Source organism: Oncorhynchus clarkii, chromosome 18, assembly GCF_045791955.1.
Source record: "Oncorhynchus clarkii lewisi isolate Uvic-CL-2024 chromosome 18, UVic_Ocla_1.0, whole genome shotgun sequence".
In the NCBI taxonomy this organism is placed as follows: Eukaryota; Metazoa; Chordata; class Actinopteri; order Salmoniformes; family Salmonidae; genus Oncorhynchus; species Oncorhynchus clarkii.
Genome location: NC_092164.1, coordinates 19,448,663 through 19,468,543, shown reverse-complemented (window position 1 = coordinate 19,468,543; position 19,881 = coordinate 19,448,663). Strand labels below are relative to the sequence as shown.

The 19,881-nt window shown below is 46.6% G+C and overlaps 1 protein-coding gene across 2 annotated transcripts in view; it reads right to left on the bottom strand.

Annotated features, from left to right (window-relative positions):
• Positions 1 to 4,177: 4,177 nt before the first annotated feature.
• Positions 4,178 to 19,881, bottom strand: part of LOC139372510 (fidgetin-like) — a 39,613-nt gene continuing 23,909 nt past the window's right edge. For both annotated transcript variants that reach the window (XM_071112238.1, XM_071112237.1), the window contains one exon: positions 4,178 to 8,024. In XM_071112238.1, the coding sequence (XP_070968339.1) occupies positions 5,833 to 8,016 (2,184 nt within the window). In that variant the 5' untranslated portion in view covers positions 8,017 to 8,024 and the 3' untranslated portion in view covers positions 4,178 to 5,832. The remainder of the gene's footprint in view (positions 8,025 to 19,881) is intronic.

The following is a 19,881-nucleotide window of genomic DNA, read 5'->3' as shown; positions in this document are numbered from 1 at the left end:
TCGGAAGGCAAGGAGGGTTCTTCGGAAGGAAAGGAGGATTCTTCGGAAGGCAAGGAGGATTCTTCGGAAGGCAAGAAGGAATCTTCGGAAGGCAAGAGGGATTCTTCGGAAGGCAAGTAGGATTCTTCGGAAGGCAAGTAGGATTCTTCGGAAGGCAAGAGGGATTCTTCGGAAGGCAAGAGGGATTCTTCGGAAGGCAAGGAGGGTTCTTCGGAAGGCAAGAGGGATTCTTCGGAAGGCAAGGAGGATTCTTCGGAAGGCAAGAGGGATTCTTCGGAAGGCAAGAGGGATTCTACGGAAGGCAAGGAGGATTCTTCGGAAGGCAAGGAGGATTCTTCGGAAGGCAAGGAGGATTCTTCGGAAGGCAAGAAGGAATCTTCGGAAGGCAAGAAGGAATCTTTGGAAGATAAGAAGGAATCTTTGGAAGATAAGAAGGAATCTTTGGAAGATAAGAAGGAATCTTTGGAAGATAAGAAGGAATCTTCGGAAGGCAAGAGGGATTCTTCGGAAGGCAAGAGGGATTTAACATAGAACCATATATCATATTTCCTAGCATGCTCTATTGCAGGGTGATTTTTAGAATTGTTTTAAAATTTTGCAAAATTTTGGTTGATAAATTTTATGCTACACAAAGATTAATAACATATATATTTTTTAACTAAACCCATCTGTTAGTAGTTGGACTTATTGCACCTGTTAAAGAGATGGTTATTCCATTGTAGATCATTGGGGTAGTCTCAGTATTCAATCTTCCCTACGCTGACAGTCATTCTGAATGCAGGTTGCGGGTGATACAAATTCCACTTGTAACTCTGAGTGTACAAAGCATTAGGAACACCTGCTCTTTCCATGACATAGACTAACCAGGTAAAAGCTATGATCCCTTATTGATGTCAACAGTTGAAACCACTGCAAGGGGAGGGGAATTTTAAGCCTTGAGACAATTGAGACATGGAATGTGTATGTGTGCCATTCAGTGCGTTTGAACGGGATATGGTATTAGGTGCCAGGCATACCGGTTTGAGTGTGTCAAGAACTGCAACGCTGCTGGGTTTATCACGCTCAACAGCTTCCTGTGTGTATCAAAAATGGTCCATCACCCAAAGGGCATCCAGCTAACAACTGTGGGAAGCACTGGAATCAACATGGGCCAGCATGCCTTTGGAACGCTTCCATAACCTTGTGGAGTCCATGCCCTGATGAATTAAGGCGCTTCTGAGGGCAAAAGGGGGGAGCGGGTACAACTCATTAAGTAAGAAGGTGTTCCTAATTCATTTTATGGCTGGCAGATAGGAAGAACCTTAGATAGGAAGAACCTTTAGATTATAAAATGGTTATTGGTAGGATCCTTCATAGAGGGTTCTAGGTAGGACCATATACAGGGGGTTCTTTAAAGAACCATACATATAGGGATTTCGGTGAAGGGTTCTACCTAGCACCAAAAAGGGTTCCCCTATGAGGACAAGCTGAAGAACCCTATATGGTTCAGCATAGCACCTTATTTTCTCAGAGTGTAAACTCTGTACTGTTATGTTGGCATTCAACAAAGTGAGAGGATGCCATGAAAACAAGCTTTATTTTCAAGGAACACAACAACTCAATTGAAGACCTTAGATCTTAAAAACATACAAAAAGAAAATAGAACTTCAAGAAAACATCTTTAATGAATCAGTTGTTGTCTTTTGTACCTCAGACAGATTACATGAAAATACATTTAAGTCGACTGCAAGTATTGCAACATATTCACACATATAAACATGTATGTGGTGCATTTTGTATGTATTGATGTATATAAATATGTACAACAGAAACACGTTACACTCAGTTAAAGTTTTGTGCAAGTGTGTTTTACATCTACTAATTATATATAAAATCCCACACAAACCAAATCATTTTCATGTGTGCCCACGTAATATACACAATCACACAACTACAGCTCACCAAAGATTAAAGCAACGCATTGGATTATGCATCAAGGGAAACCTCGGAGAGGACCTGCAAAGTCCAGCAGTTTTCTCCCGTCCACCAGAAATGTTCCCTTGCGGGTGTTGTGTGTCTATCTGTATGTCGCTCGGAGGCTTGAGTGAGTGTGCGTCCAGTTTTGTCAGACACACGTTAGACTGTACCACCATCTCCTCTGCTCAGTGCCTCTGAGGTAGACTCAAGCTCAAGGACCTGTGATTTCCTGCTCCCACCCATTTCCTCTTTCTTTTTCTTTTGTTCGATTTGTCAACAAATTGTAGGACATTCAGAAGACATACATGAAATACTACATGTATAATATGTAGCCATGAGGTAGAAATGTCTCAAAGAACACTATGATAAAATGATTGAATAGAAAGCGGGGAAAAAATAAACAAACACAGAAACCACCAATAACATTGTTTGCCAGTTCTGGTACAAAGAAAAAAAGAAGCCGAGGGAAAAGTACATAGCAACACAACAAAGACAAGAAGATTGGTTGGATAGTACAATTCAAGTGATTTGGTTGTTTCGAAAGTACTGTATATGTGAAGGGATGGGCTTTTCGTGCTCTCAAGTACATCAGTAGGTTTCAGTTTAGAGAGGGCAGACTGAATTATGGGATAGACCGCGTTGTGGTCAGTTGACAGACTGCACTGCAGTTTCCATGTGCTGTTGACACTGTCACACACACGCACGCGCACGCACGCACGTACACGCACACACACACACACACACACCTCAGCGTGTCCTTTCCTCTCCTCAGTGAGAGTGAGCGGAGAAGTGAGATTCACACGCCTGGGCTGTGGGTCAAGGAGTAGGGAGCGAGACTCCATTTTCTATTTCCAGAACAAGCCTTCGAGTAATGAGCTTCTACACATACAGCACACTCAGGCTGTGAGCATCCGCCTGTTAGCACTGTATCAAGTTTGTGAAACATTTGAACATTCCGATGAATTGAAGGTATGTGAAAGTGCATTCAGGTCAATCTTAAGTAACTCCAGAGGTGAACTAAATCTGAGAAGTTGACGTGGATGTTTCGTATTCTAAGGTTAGTTTGTGTGTAGCATATCAATAAAACATTGTACATTTCACCCACCTACCATTATTTTATATGAGTGAAGTATAATTTGAGTCAAAGTTTCAAAGGCCATGTAAGTGGTTATATTATGGTCGTGTTACTTCCGTGGATCCACCCTTTTATCTACCCAAGCGAGAGAAATTGGAGAAGTGTTCAATCTTACATAGCCGAGACGTCGTGGTAGACGAGTGCAATGTGCAGTCACAGCAAGTTCCATCTAAAATCCGTTGAGTGCTAAAATGGAAAAGGTATGCAAACTAGAATTGGAAATAATACCAATCATAGGAAGAGATAAACATTACACTGGTCACAAGTTGACAAAACAAACAAAAAACGTAAAGGCAAGCAACATAGGACTGGCAATCTCAGTGCTCGGGGATTGCAAACCAGTGATTATGAACACCAAAACAAAAAATACACACAAAGGAATGCGATAGTGCACAATAATAATACACCTACGGTACATCAACACCGCAACACGCATAGCAACAGTCACGCACAGAGAACAAAAGAAGAGCAACAAAATACATTCAAATGCAACACAATGAGCTATGAATCACTGTTCTGTGGGTCTTTTGGTACTGACCACAGTAGACTGACTGGACGTTTCTTAAAAGTGCAATGCAGCTGTTTTTTTTTTTTTTATCTCAATACCAAATCCTTTCTGGGAAACATTGAAGTACCTCACTGTGATTGCTTTCAATTAAAATGGCAAAAAAAATAAATAAAAAAATATAGCTTCTCAGCAAAGGGCAATTTCTAAAGCAATAATTTTGCTAGGACATTCTGGGAGTGGTCTGAGTGGTGTGCTGTTATTGGCAGAGAGGTTCGGAACTCTCTTTCTTATTGGTCTATTAACTAATTTACCGCAAGGTGATTTCACCATGAATGGCCAAAACTCCATCCCACCAAAACAGGAAGAAATTTCAGGCAGTCTTTTCAAACAGCTCGTACACTAAAATTACATTATCATAATTTTCATAATTTCCCAGTATTATTCCAACCTCATAGTGTGGAAATATATATAAAACACAGGAAAATCATGTTTTTGACTGTACTGGGCCTTTAAGAGCCAGGATGAGTGTCCAATTAGTGGTATATCCACCATGACCATGTGCTTGGGTAATGTGTGTACATACTATTCAATGAGGATGCGATTGGCCAAATACCTTAAACAATACCTAGCTCCTACCCGCAAGCCCTTGTTGAGTCTCCTTGCAGATATGACACAACTGGATAGGTGTTAGCAATATGACCGAAAATCTCCAGAGCATTCCAGAGTTCAATCATTATAGCCATGGTGTTGTGAACAGTCTTATCACGTCAGATCTGTACCTGGATAAGCCAATGAGGACCTCTGGTAAGGAACTGAAAACAGGTTTGGAATTGAGCCCCTGGTGCTGAACCTCTGACCTCGGTGATGAATAAAGCTGGCAGCCTTTTCTCATTCAAACCGACTCGACTGGCTGACATATAGCAGTAATTAGCATTTGGCCATTTTGGATCTGAGGCTGTCCCCCCCGACTGCTCTGCTGCCTCCTAGATGAGTTGAAACCAACTGAGGTAGAACAGAAAGTATGTGATCTTAAAGTTGCATTTTATTCTGGGAAATCCGGAATCACACACTGTGTCACGGCACCGTTCGCTTTTTTTTCATTTGGTGGCGTTTCTGCTTCATCGTCAATTACAGTAATTCTATGGCTTCCTGTGACAACACAATAGCAACTGAAGTTCATCGTTCCATCTAAAGAGTTGTTCGTTGTTGACAACATTCCCCTAACATTCATATAAGCCACTATACGTGGTCATCAGCGCCCCCTTAAAACATCAGGGGAACAACTCTCTTGATTCAATCAATACACAACTCAGGATCAGAAAAACACACTAGGGCATCGCATTTTCTAAAAACCTTAAAATGGAAACTGAACTCATCGCCAAATTCTTCATTTAAGCACCTTCGGAAAAGAAAAAGGGAAATCTCCATATTGACTTATTTGTCCCGTCGTTCCAGAACTAAATCTGGTTACATTAATTTTCATCTCCTTGACCGTCTCCCCTAGAAGGTTCGAGGTAAACCTAACACTGTTTCTCTAGATATTATATAAATGACAAAAATCTTGGTCTTAATACTCTCAGAGGATCGTAGTGCTTTTGTGTGGTGATGACGTTGAGGTACTGTACAATTCACAAACACTTTCCTGAGTTTTTTTTTGCAGACAGAGGAACAGAGATGAAGTGTATGGATCGGGGGTCCAAATTCCTGTCACCCCCTAAGGAATACTGTTGATACTTGGTGAAATGGCAGGAGAAAATGGCAACCGCCACTCTAATTTTAATTTTGCTGTGGAAGTTTAAAGCTCATAATATCAGCACATGCCATTAATGTAGATTGTGAGGCAAACAAAATCATTATACATTAAAAAAAAGAGAATTAAGAAAGCACCACTACAGGCACTTGGTTAGCCAACTACATTTTTAGGGGACAACAACAAATGTATATATACACACAGGGTCCTCCTCTGTCTCTTCTCAAGTTGACCCCTTCTTAATGTGTATAACTATGCCTGACTTTAGCAGCGTCAAGCATCCTAATGAAATCTCTGCTCGTTACCTGCAAAACCATCAGGTATCACTCCAACCAAGTCTCTTGATGTTTCTCCACCTCTGGTGTCAGGTCTCACGTGTGGGGATTTACGTCGCCCCTCTTGTGTGCCTTCCTCTCTGGTTAGCACCACAGCCAGGTCAAAGAATTCCCAACGCCTCTTTCTTGAGGACTTTCCCCCCGAGGTTCACTGACCGCACCCAAACATTTTGTTCCACTCGGTGTACGTGTCGATCTCTTTCTGCGATATACTGGGCTGGAATTTGCAAAAAACACTGTCAAAGTCCTGGTAGGTGAGGGGTCGCATCTGGCCCGTGGGCATGATGCTCACCGAGAGGTCCAGGCCTTGGGAGGAGGTGTGCAGCATGCTCACCAGGGCCTCCTGGCACAGCCTTGCCACGTCCAGGCCGGAGAAGCCCTCGGTGCGCTGGACCAGCAGCACCAGCTCCTCCTCACTGAGGCAGTACTTGCGCTGGGACTGGGACAGCAACTGGCTCAGCATGTGGTGGCGGGACGAACCGTCTGGCAGCGGCACCAGGACCCGCCGGCCAAAGTACCGTCGCAGCCCCTCGTCCATGTCCTGGGGCTTGCTGGTGGAGCAGACCACCAGGACGTGGTTGTTGGAGTCATCGGCCGGCCCCAGGAGCAGCGCATCAAGCTGGGCCAGGAGCTCGGCCTTGAGGCGGTGAACGGGGCTCTCGTTGCTGAGCTGGGCTGACAGCAGCATGTCCACGTCGCTGATGAACAGCACTGAGGGCTGGCGGCAGCGCGCCACCAGGAAGGAGGCACGCAGGATCTTGTCTCCCTCTGCTAGCCACTTGGTGGCCAAGGTGGAGCCTCTGAGCTGCAGGAAGGGTGCCCCCAGCTGGCTTGCCATGCAGCGGCCCAGCAACGTCCGGCCAGTTCCTCTGGGGCCGAACAGTAGGACGCACCTCGGGGCCGAACCTAGGCCGCTGAACATGTCCGGACGTAGCATGGGCCAGAGAACCTCCTCCTTCAGAGTGGCCTTGGCCAGCTCCAGGCCTGCAATGTCACTCCAGTCCACTGGGGGTCCCTGCTGCAGGATCTCAGAGGTCACCATGTCCAGGAGGTGGGGGTCGCTGCTCTTCAGCTGCTCCTCAGCGGGCCGGGAGGATGAGGTCGCCCCCGTCAGGGAGAGGTGGGAGAGGTGCAGGCGGTGCTCGTCCCCTTGGTCGCTCAGGGAGGGAGAGGTGAAGCTGCCAAGGGAGTCGGTTGAGCGCGAGCCACCCCGAGTGGAGGTATAGGACGGAGGGGTGAGGGCTCCACCCGCAGACTGCTCAGAGGCCATGGGCTGCTTTTGGGTATTAAACGGCAAAGATGACTTGCCAGCGTTCCTGTCAAAACCATTCCCTCCGCCGCCCGCATTTGAGATGCTGCTGTCCGGTACCCTGTACATGGGGCTCTCTGCGGTGCTGCGTGCCTGGCCGTAGACAAAATTTCCATAAGTGGAGTCCATCTCTCCTTGCCCTGTCATGTAGAAGGCTTTTCTCTTCAGAGAGTTGGACAAGCTGCCATTCAGAGGCGTGGGCGCGATGGGGCCAAGGTTGTGCGACTGGTAGGGGTACCCGGGGAGCGTGGAGGAGGGGGGCAGGGGGGTGGGAGCGGCGATCCCTGACGGTAGGTAGGAGGATGGAGGGGGGGCTCCCCCAGGGCTGTAGCCTGGCCCCACAGAGCTCTGGGAGGGGTACCCGGCATGTGGGTAATTGTAGCCCGAAAGGTTGGAGGATCCCCCATTGTAGGCTGGGACCTGGGAGGGGTGGGGGGGTGGAGGAGGGGGCTGCAAGAGGCCGGAGCTGTGCAGCGGGGAGGTGGTGACCTGGGAGCTGTAGCCCAGGTAGGAGCCACTGTAGCTGGGGCCGTATTCCTGAGAGGAGCCTGCAGAGGAGTGGAGGGCCGTGGCGGTGTGACTACCACAGCTGCTGCTGGAGTAACCAGGTTCTGTCAGGCCGCTGGAGGCCAGGCCCGGGGATGGCGAGCTGCACATACCAGCCACCTCCGCCGCCACCCCTCCTTTCCTCATGGACATCCCCTCGGGGACGCAGTATACCCCCTCCTGCCAGGCCTCGCCCTCCCCCTTCCTGCCGTTCATCCCGGCCTCGGCGTAGGAGTTCAGCAGGGCCCTCTCACTGGGCATCTCCAGGATGCCAGAGTACTTCTCAGCGTACTTCTTGAGCAGGTTGGAGGCGGTGAGTGCAGAGATGTCGTCGTTGGCCCAGGCGTACTGGTAGGTGCTGCCGCCGCGCTGCAGGTGGCCCCGGTAAGCCTCGGCCTTGTGGGCCGGCGAGCGCGTGGTGGAGGTGATGTCAAAGTGCTGCTCCGCCCACTGCGCGTGCTCTGGGGTCCACTGCATCTTTAGGCCTGCAACGGCAAGAGCATAGAGACAGACAGGACAGTTAGGTTGGTCTTATTTATAAGACAAAGGTACAGCCACTCAAAATACAGCATCTCTTCACTTAGGCTCTCTGTCAATTGGTCTTAGCTCTGCTGTCAACGGATTGATTATAATGGCTGTGATGTGATGACAGTTTATTGGGAGTGATCAAACACTGTCATGCTTATGATAGTACACACTGTATTTTGCTTAATCATGGAGATTCACTGCTGCCATTTCTTCAATATAAAATCGAGAATACAACTCATGAATATGTATATGAATCTGAGGTTATACAGTGGGTCATTTATGAGGTTATACAGTGGGTCATTTATGACATGATTCACACATCATGATCAATAATTAACATCCACGATGACTAATGTACTACTGAGCAAGATGTGTTCTAGTTTAATGAAATTTTACATTACGTGCTACTGTATATTGAATAATAATTACTGTGAATAATGATTTTATATTTGACGTCCATCAGTTTCATTTAGTGAATGGCTTAAAGATGCAATGTGTCACTTTTTGGGCGACCCGACCAAATTCACATAGAAATGTGTTTTATAGATCTGCCATTCTCATTGAAAGCAAGTCTAAGAAGCGGTAGATCTGTTCTATGTGCGCTATTTTCATGCTTTCTGTTCTTAAGCTTAGGTTTTGTGTCTTTTACTTTCGGTTTTGTACACCTGCTTCAAACAGCTAAAAATACAATATTTTGGTTATGGAAAATATATTACACAGCGGTTTAGATCGTACAATGATTCTTCTCTATACTATACTTGCTTGTTTGGTCACATAAACTGAAATGAAACCTAACCCTAACTATTATAATTTTTGCAGCCAGGAAACGGCAAAGCGATTTCAGCAAGGTGCATCTTTAAATAAATGTAAAATATTATATTCATGAAAATGACTAACTAACGAAAATTCTTCACATTTAAGTCATCTGATTATTTTTGCCTCTCGCATTTCTTTTGTTTCTTGGAACACGGATGGTAAATATGACACGAGTAATGACAGATCACATGAAGGACACCGCCTCTCTGCCTTGGGACCGGGCTGGCTGCTACCAGGTTAGGACAAAATAATGCACCCTGCACATAACAATATGACACAGACATGGCAGGTCACTCCATAATCCCTCTCTCATCTCAGGCGGCCGGAGATGGTTTCAGAGCGCGCCTCGCCTAGTGCAGCAAGCAATCTCCCCCCGCCGGCAGTGTTCTGCTGCTTTCATCAATACACACACACACACACCAGAGCCACAGCTGGCTATGAATTACAACACCCTGTGTATGAGGCCTCCGCTATACACCGCACAGTGCCGGACTGCACCTCCACCCCGTCACCTCTCTCTCTCTCTCTCTCTCGCTCTGCCATTCGTCTCCTACCTTTCTCTCTCGCTCCTTTTCCCTGTCCACCCTCTCTCATTACCCCCTCCCATCTTTGTCCTCATCCCTTTTTCTCTCTCCCCCCCGCCTCTGGCTCGTTCGCTCCGTCTCACACACACTTCAGTCACCTAGATCCCTTTGTTGCCTCTGAGGCTCAAGAGCCACTATTTTATATAATCCCCAAAGACTATCTGCAAATACTAACACACGCACGCACGCACGCACGCACGCACACACACACACACACACACACACACACACACACACACACACACACACACACACACACACAGTCATCTCACTATCAAAGCATGGTGCTATCAAAGGCCAGACCCACATCGTCGTAGGAGCCTCCTCTCAGATCGGACTCTGTTTGATTTGATTTAACACACAGCGGATTATGAGGATCATTTATGACCATCCTCTGTCCTTTCTTCAGTCTCAGTAGCATGTCTTATGAATCCACTGTCGGAGGCCCTTTAAGCACTGCATGTCTTACAATTACCATACCACCGACGTTCCTCTTGGTTTTTTTTATAAGTGGAACTGGCGTGAACACACACACACACACTCACTAACACACATATTCACAAACACACTTCTCCAGTAGGTTCGGCGTGTCAGCGTAGCATGGTGTTTGTTTGGTAATAGAGCCGGGGGAATTCCCCAGACTCCTCTCTGATTCTCTCTCCCAGACGTCTCGCCAGACACCAGCAGCTAATTAGCAGGATGACGATGTGCTAATTGTGTTCATTTACAAGGTTTAAGCCGAGGGGAGTCTTGCCGGGGCTGGCACGCATGTCACGCTCCTTATTGTAATGACTATATGAAACTCGACGGAGAGAAAGGGCTTGGAAATACTTCAGCCTGGATCAAATTGTTCAATAAACAGCAGTCAGCTAAAATAATGGAACAGTGCGGTGTGTTTCATTGACATGACATTTCATTGACAGTGGTTTCTGAAAAATAACTGCTGCATGATGGGAATAATTGTTGCGATTGATAATTCTTCACATAGCATCTGTATTCTTTTCTTGTTTTGTAAAACAATTACATTTCTGCACAGTAAAACGTGTTTGAATATACAACTAGAATGTTTACTCAACGTATATTTTGGGCTTAGAGGTTAGACACAGAAGTAAACTAACTGCCTAAATGTCAAAAAGTTTAAGTTTAGGTAAGGATGGGAGTTTACAACAGAAGGTTATTCATTTGCCAATGGAGCTCATTTGAGAACTCTAAAACATAATGCATCCGGATTTAAATACATTTACATTTTAAAAAGCATCAGCAGCAAATATTATTCTCAACTCTGGGATTTTCCTGTTCATAATAATATTTGTCATGGTCAGCTAATGGAGAACGTTATATCTTGTACCCAGCAAGACATTACACCCGATAGCTAAGTGGGTGGTTATTGCAATATTTCTCACATCCTTTACAAAAACCTCCCTATTGCCCCATTATACGATAGCTGCAATATTTGTCCAAAGTTCTATAATACTATGATGGCATTTCAATTTTGGGGCTAAATATAATTTATTGGATGAATTACCATTTCAATTGTAGATAGCAGCGTATTAAGTAGTTCAGAGGTTATGGTAGTAACAGTTTGGGAGAGAAAAATACCCTTCTAAGAGCACGGTCTCTATACTCTCTTAAAAATATAGTATCGCCCTTCAATATTTCAACACAACAGTATATCTTCTTGAATCTTTCTCACAATACCCTGGTCTACCCTAACAACATCTCTCTCTCTCTCTCTCTCTCTCTCCCCAGCAGCATGCTAGGTAGTCTCTCTCCTCACAGTGTTATTATTAACTAGAGATGCCTCCCTCCCTCCCTCCTCCCTGCCTGTGTTGGAGAATTCATAGTCTGACTCCTAGTACTGTGTACTGGGCCTCGCTCTGGGGACCACGGTTCAGCTGCCAGCATGTCAATGGAGAGAAACACACAGGAGGGAAGGAGGGAAAGAGAGGGGGGATGAGAGAGGGACAAAGGGAGAGAGAGAAGCTATAGGGGAAATAGAGGGTGAAAGAGAGGGTATGCAGTGCCAGTCTGGCAACTTGGCAAGAAAACAACAGAGAAAACACACACACACAAACACACGCACACACACAACCTTTTACGCGGCAAAAAAACACATCTTCCAAATCTTCCAAATTCCAGCCCACTTAAAACAACCACCTAACCTCCCTTTTATCACTGTAATATTGACATAGAAAACCTCAATCACTCCTATCTTATTTAAATCCATTTAGAAAACATGGAATCTTTATAATTCCATCCTCAATAAAGCCAACACTTCTAAGAGACGTGTCAGGCTCCATCAGTGCCTTCATCTCTCCAATCAGGGGGTTAATGTAAAGCCACAGCATGCGTCTCAATGGTATCCTATTCCCTACATAGTGCACTACTTTTGACCATAGCCCTATAGGCCCTGGTCCAGAGGTGCAATATATAGAGAATAGGGTGCCATTTGAGACGCATCCACAGTGATTACCTCCACTATGCAAATGAGGGCCAAATGATAACTTGCACTATTTAAATCAGGTAACACTGATTACTCTCCCGTTATTCAGATGAGGGCATATGAGTTTGAACTCAAGGCTTTGAACCTCATGCACTTCCATAAACACATGGAATAAGGCCCTGAGACTGGCTCTTGAATCGTACATTGTAGTCCATGTGATGGTTAAAACATGGAATACACACATCTCTAATCTTATAAAAACTTTCATGCCTCTCGAATTGAAAACATTCTAAATATCAACATCTAACGCAAGATTGAATTTGGATCACCATGAATGACCGTGTAGCAAAATTGTCAAGAGCAACTAGACTTTGATCACAAACTGTCACACCCTGACCATAGTTTACTTTGTATGTTTCTATGTTTTGGTTGGTCAGGGTGTGATCTGAGTGGGTATTCTATGTTACATGTCTAGTTTGTCTAGTTCTATGTTCGGCCTGATATGGTTCTCAATCAGAGGCAGGTGTTCGTCATTGTCTCTGATTGGGAACCATATTTAGGTAGCCTGGGTTTCACTGTGTGTTTGTGGGTGATTGTTCCTGTCTATGTGTTTTCACCAGATAGGCTGTTTAGGTTTTCGTTACGTTCATTACGTTCTTTATTTTGTAGTGTTTGTATTGATTCGTGTTTTACGTTTGTTTATTAAAACATGGATCGCAATCGACACGCTGCATTTTGGTCCGACTCTCCTTCTCATATAGAAAACCGTTACAGAATCACCCACCACAAAAGGACCAAGCAGCATATCAACAGGCAGGAGCAGCGCGAGGAGATGCGCAATAAGGATTTCTGGACATGGGAGGAAATCCTCGACGGGAGAGGACCCTGGGCTAAACCAGGGGAGTGTAGCCGCCAAAGGTGCAGCAGGAGAAGAGGCAACAGGAGCAGCCCAAAGAGGAGGTATGGACATGGGAGGACGAATTAGAAGGAAGAGGACCCTGGGCTCAGCCAGGAGAATATCGCCGCCCCAAAGAAGAACTGGAGGCGGCGAAAGCTGAGAGGCGCAGATATGAGGAGGCAGCACGACGTAGCGGATGGAAGCCTGAGAGGCAGCCCCAAAAATTTCTTGGGGGGGGGGCTAACAGGGAGTATGGCTACGCCAGGTAGGAGACCTGCGCAAACTCCCTGTGCTTACCGGGGGGCTAGAGAGACCGGACAGGCACCGTGTTATGCAGTGGTGCGCACGGTGTCTCCAGTGCGGGTGCATAGCCAGGTGCGGTATATTCCAGCTCCGCGTGTCGGCCGGGCTAGATTGAGCATCGAGCCTAATGCCATGAAGCCGGCTCTACGCAGCTGGTCCCCAGTGCGTCTCCTTGGGCCGGCTTACATGGCACCAGCCTTGCGCTCGGTGTCTCCGGTTCGCCTGCATAGCCCAGTGCGAGCTATTCCACCTCGCCGCACTGGCAGGGCGACCGTGAGCATTCAACCAGGTAAGGTTGGGCAGGCTCGGTGCTCAAGAGCTCCAGTGCGCCTGCACGGTCCGGTCTTTCCAGTACCACCTCCACACCCCAGCCCTCCGGTAGCAGCTCCCCGCACCAGGCTTCCTGTGCGTGTCCTTGGCCCAGTACCACCAGTGCCAGCACCACGCATCAGGCCTACAGTGCGCCTCGCCTGTCCAGCGCTGTCGGAGCCCTCCTCCTCTCCAGCGCTGTCGGAGTCTCCCGCCTGTTTAGCGCTGTCAGAGCTTTCCGCCTCTACAGCGCTGCCGGAGTCTCCCGCCTGTTCAGAACTGCCAGTCTGCAAGGAGCTGCCAGTCTGCATAGAGCTGCCAGTCTGCAAGGAGCTGCCAGTCTGCATAGAGCTGCCAGTCTGCAAGGAGCTGCCAGTCTGCAAGGAGCTGCCAGTCTGCAAGGAGCTGCCAGTCTGCATAGAGCTGCCAGTCTGCAAGGAGCTGCCAGTCTGCAAGGAGCTGCCAGTCTGCATAGAGCTGCCAGTCTGCATAGAGCTGCCAGTCTGCAGGGAGCTGCCAGTCTGCAGGGAGCTGCCAGTCTGCAAGGAGCCGCCAGAGCTGCCAGTCTGCAGGATGCCGCCAAAGCTGCCAGTTTGCAAGGAGCCGCCAGAGCTGCCAGTCTGCAAGGAGCCGCCAGAGCTGCCAGTTAGCATGGAGCAGCCAGGGCCGCCAGTCAGCATGGAGCAGCCAGGGCCGCCAGTCAGCATGGAGCAGCCAGGGCCGCCAGTCAGCATGGAGCAGCCAGGGCCGCCAGTCAGCATGGAGCAGCCAGGGCCGCCAGTCAGCATGGAGCAGCCAGAGCAGCCAGTCAGCATGGAGCAGCCAGAGCTGCCAGTCAGTATGGAGCAGCCAGAGCTGCCAGTCAGCATGGAGCAGCCAGAGCTGCCAGTCAGCATGGAGCAGCCAGAGCTGCCAGTCAGCATGGAGCAGCCAGAGCTGTCAGTCAGCATGGAGCAGCCAGTCAGCATGGAGCAGCCAGAGCAGCCAGTCAGCATGGAGCAGCAAGAGCTGCCAGTCGACCAGACTCTTCCAGATCTGCCAGTCGACCAGACTCTTCCAGATCTGCCAGTCGACCAGACTCTTCCAGATCTGCCAGTCGACCAGACTCTTCCAGATCTGCCAGTCGACCAGACTCTTCCAGATCTGCCAGTCGACCAGACTCTTCCAGATCTGCCAGTCGACCAGACTCTTCCAGATCTGCCAGTCGACCAGACTCTTCCAGATCTGCCAGTCGACCAGACTCTTCCAGATCTGCCAGTCGACCAGACTCTTCTAGATCTGCCAGTCGACCAGACTCTTCCAGATCTGCCAGTCGACCAGACTCTTCCAGATTCTCCAGTCAGCCAGGATCTGCTAGATCCAACTACCTGCCTGAGCTTCCTCTCAGTGCTGAGCTTCCTCTCAGTGCTGAGCTTCCTCTCAGTGCTGAGCTTCCTCTCAGTGCTGAGCTACCCATCAGTCCCGAGCTACATCTGTCCCGAGCTGTCCTTCTGTTCTGAGCTGCCCCTCTGTCCCGAGCTGTCATTTAGGAGGGTAACCTATCTAGGGACGCTAAGGAGGTGGACTAAGACTATTATGGAGTGGGGTCCACGTCCAGCGCCAGAGCCGCCACCGCGGACAGATGCCCACCCAGACCCTCCCCTATAGGTTCAGGTTTTGCGGCCGGAGTCCGCACGCACCTTGGGGGGGGGGGGGGGGTACTGTCACACCCTGACCATAGTTTACTTTGTATGTTTCTATGTTTTGGTTGGTCAGGGTGTGATCTGAGTGGGTATTCTATGTTACATGTCTAGTTTGTCTAGTTCTATGTTCGGCCTGATATGGTTCTCAATCAGAGGCAGGTGTTCGTCATTGTCTCTGATTGGGAACCATATTTAGGTAGCCTGGGTTTCACTGTGTGTTTGTGGGTGATTGTTCCTGTCTATGTGTTTTCACCAGATAGGCTGTTTAGGTTTTCGTTACGTTCATTACGTTCTTTATTTTGTCGTGTTTGTATTGATTCGTGTTTTACGTTTGTTTATTAAAACATGGATCGCAATCGACACGCTGCATTTTGGTCCGACTCTCCTTCTCATATAGAAAACCGTTACACAAACTATGTGTTTGTGTGTGTGCGCGCGTGCGCTCTCTGAGAGAGAGTGAGATTGTGTGAGTCTGGCCGAGCATTAACGCACTCAGCTGCAACAACATCCAACAAAATTTGGATGCGTCCTAAGAGCATCAAGTCCGTCATATAGAAGGTCTAATCAAACTCATTTCTGCTTCTGGACATTGGCATCAACGCGGCTGCATATTAGAAAGGGGTGTGTGTGTGTGTGTCTGTGTGTGCGTGTGTGGGGGGTAAACAGCTCTTCAGAAAGCACTAATGAGCTCTTTGAAGTCCGTCTGCTGTGTGATTCTACACAGAGTGTGTTTGAGCGGGCGACCTATTTCAGCCCTGTCATAATTAAGATCCATGCGTTTACAGAGACAGACATGTGAACAAACGCACATCAAAGATCCTTCTCTTCCGACGAGTCATCTCGCATTATGCACGCCAAAACAAGGTGTGCCGCAATATATTCAGAACATGTTCGGCGGCGGGTTTTGAACTGAAATGTGGTGAAAGACTGAATTTGTGGCAGCAACTGATTGACAAGTGATCTAACTTCATCAAATGAGAATAAGAGACCAATTCAATTTCACGAGGAAATGGTCCAAGCAATTACTGATATCCTCGTCCGATAGAGCAGAGGGCATAATTTAACCTCGAATTCAGCGAGATATTGTGTGTGTAACGTGCGCGTGTGTGTGTGTGCGTGCATGCCGGGGTATGTGTGTCACCTTGTTAATGAGGCTGCCACATTGACACTGTTACTAAGCCAGTGGCGATGGCGTATTGGCACACACTACCTGCCGTGTAAAATAATGTGATTAAGCCCTCTAAAATGCAATTAATTAAGTAATTAGTCGTGAATGAGTGTCAGACACTGCAATCAAAATTGCTTCAGTGTTTTGGTTAATTGATTGAACCTCTGCACTTACAAATACTGATTTGTCAGGTCCCTAAGCTAAGAAGTTAGTTTGACTCTTAGCGTATGACCCAACTATAACATTGCATCAATGTTGTCATCTGGATTCATAAATGCTTGTGTACTTCTAATGAAGGTAACTATTGTGTGGTGGCCCACTAATACTCATAGTGAGTGCTGTTCAGAAATGTGGGTAGCTGTATACAATAGATTGTCAGGCAGAAAATTCCACTTAGAATCAAGCTGCCTGTTTATAGAGCTTGAAACGGAAGAGAAAGCGAGGACTTGGGAGTCTGGGGTTCAACCTCAAAGACGACAGAAACAAATGAAGTTATATTTGAAGTATTCGTTTCTCTTCTGTTGGTATGTAAATGCAGATTTAAATAGGTACTTTGTGTCTGAGAAGATGGAGCTGGAACACCTCGCGTGAATATTTACATTCCAATGTCTGAGGATCAGATCATTTCATCCCCCCAAAAAATATGATCTGTCACTCCACAGATCCCTTCCAAAACAGAAATATGTATCAAACAAAATTAAAATAAAATAGCTTGAACCCAAAGCCTGACAAATTAGTTCCGAATCCCCACAGACCAAGCAAAGACCAAGCATCCCCTCATTTCTTCTGAAACTGTAAAGATAAACAAAAACCAAGCATTGCAGTCTTTGAAGCATGCATTTTGAAGCCCGACCGCTGTTCGGTGGCCTACCATGACAACAACTCCACTGAGGGAAAACAACAACAACAAAAACAGAGCAAGTTGAAAGCGCAGACAGCAAGCAGTAACTTTCCACTTTCAATACAGACACATGACAATACAGACACATGACAATACAGACACATGACAATACAGACACAAAAGATAAGCTGTCATCAATGAAATTGAGATTTTATATTAAAAAAAACATATAAACCAACTGGAATTCAGGAAATTCAGAGTGACAGGTAATATTAGGAAATCCGACAGATATCCTTTAAATATTCCTAGTAATATGGGGATCCCTCATCCCTACTAATAATACTTGGACCACGTGTTCTCCCTCATGTATGGATTTGCTCGACAAACTATAACCTGCCGGCTTTCAGGGATAGTTAAAGTGATAGTTCACTCTCCAGTAACAGTTTGCCAGATGCTTTCAGGGATAGTTAAAGTGATAGTTCACTCTCCAGTAACAGTTTGCCAGATGCTTTCAGGGATAGTTAAAGTGATAGTTCACTCTCCAGTAACAGTTTGCCAGATGCTTTCAGGGATAGTTAAAGTGATAGTTCACTCTCCAGTAACAGTTTGCCAGATGTTTTCAGGGATAGTTAAAGTGATAGTTCACTCTCCAGTAACAGTTTGCCAGATGTTTTCAGGGATAGTTAAAGTGATAGTTCACTCTCCAGTAACATTTTGCCAGATGTTTTCAGGGATAGTTAAAGTGATAGTTCACTCTCCAGTAACAGTTTGCCAGATGTTTTCAGGGATAGTTAAAGTGATAGTTCACTCTCCAGTAACAGTTTGCCAGATGTTTTCAGGGATAGTTAAAGTGATAGTTCACTCTCAAGTAACAGTTTGCCATATGTTATCAGGGATAGTTAAAGTTATAGTTCACTTTCCAGTAACAGTTTGCCAGATGCTTTCAGGGATAGTTAAAGTGATAGTTCACTCTCCAGTAACAGTTTGCCAGATGTTTTCAGGGATAGTTAAAGTGATAGTTCACTCTCCAGTAACAGTTTGCCAGATGTTTTCAGGGATAGTTAAAGTGATAGTTCACTCTCCAGTAACAGTTTGCCAGATGTTTTCAGGTATAGTTAAAGTGATAGTTCACTCTCCAGTAACAGTTTGCCAGATGTTTCAGACCTTAAAAGTGATCTAATGTTACGAAAAGTCCATGTCCCATGACAATACAGACACATGACAATACAGACACATGACAATACAGACACATGGCAATACAGACACATGGCAATACAGACACATGGCAATACAGACACATGGCAATACAGACACATGACAATACAGACACATGACAATACAGACACATGGCAATACAGACACATGGCAATACAGACACATGACAATACAGACCCTTTTTATTACTACATTGAGCACAAACAAATCTACCTAGGCAAATATAGTGACACTTTCCCCTGAGCTGTATAATAAATTGACACTGGATAAATTGCCTTTTACTAGACATACTATCGGAGCTCTGGGTTAAACGGAGAGCGCAGTTAAACAAATGCTCCGGATCAAGGAAATTGTGCATGGCTTCACGTGTCAGTCAGGGGGGAAATTGAGAGATATTCAGAGTGAGCTCTAAGCCGCCGCCGCGACGCTAACGCCCTAGCGCCTCGCCATTCATCTTTAATGCAGTCGGGCCCGTCCTTTAGACAGTCCATTTCCTGTGACTGGCGCACCGCGCCTAATCACCCGGTTATACCCACGATGGTATTCTCAAAGACACAGCACACACATACATAAACACACACCGGGCCTGTAGCACACTGAGACAAGACACCAGATCATTTTAACCCAGCGTTAACACCGACAACGCCTTTCACTGCTGTTAGCCAACATAATCTTACTCCTCCTTCATCTCCAACACACACCACACACGAACACACACTAACTGCAATCCTGCAGATTCATCTTAACAAGCATGGACATGTCCTAATATGTCCCCAGTATGTGCTGACATTCTCAGGACGGTAGAAAACAGTAAGCCACTGCTGAGGGACCTCATCTACATATATTCTAAACCTGTTAGAGGTGATGGGATCCTTCTGGTGACGTAGTCCAGGACTTTGTTCCAAATGGCACCCTATTCCCTATACAGTGCACTACTTTCCACCAGTGCCATATGGGCCCTGGTCAAACATAGTGCACTTTATAGGTAATAAGGTACCATTTGGGAGAGGCCCAAGATATCCTTTCTTTGGGGGGCCTGTGGGGTTAACACAGGGCTAGGTGGTATTGATACACTCCAGACGCCTGGATCTATACCGGCGGTGCCACCGCGACTTTGTTTACCTGTTGGTTAAGTAATTAAAATAGATTTCAGACTGAAGGCCCTAATCCTTTTAGAAACCACATTGATTGGACAACCGGCAGAGGAGAGTCATTGTGTCATTTAGTTCAACTATTATTTTTTTCAACACAGGTGGAGTGTGTGTGTGTGTGTGTGTGTGTGTGTGTGTGTGTGTGTGTGTGTGTGTGTGTGTGCGTGTGCGTGTGTGCGTGTGTGCATGTGCGCGCGCGCACATCCGTGCCTACATGTCTATGTGCACTGTGTGTGCCTCGTGAAATCGAAACTTGGAAAAGTTCTCGACGAGGAGGACGTCATTAAGGGACTGTGGACTAATGAGGGGGTGTAGTTGAAAGACAGAGAGAGAGGCCCACCTACAGATAATGGAGGGGAAGCCTCTCACCTCGTCTAAAGCTGTCTGTCTGCGTAAATAAAATG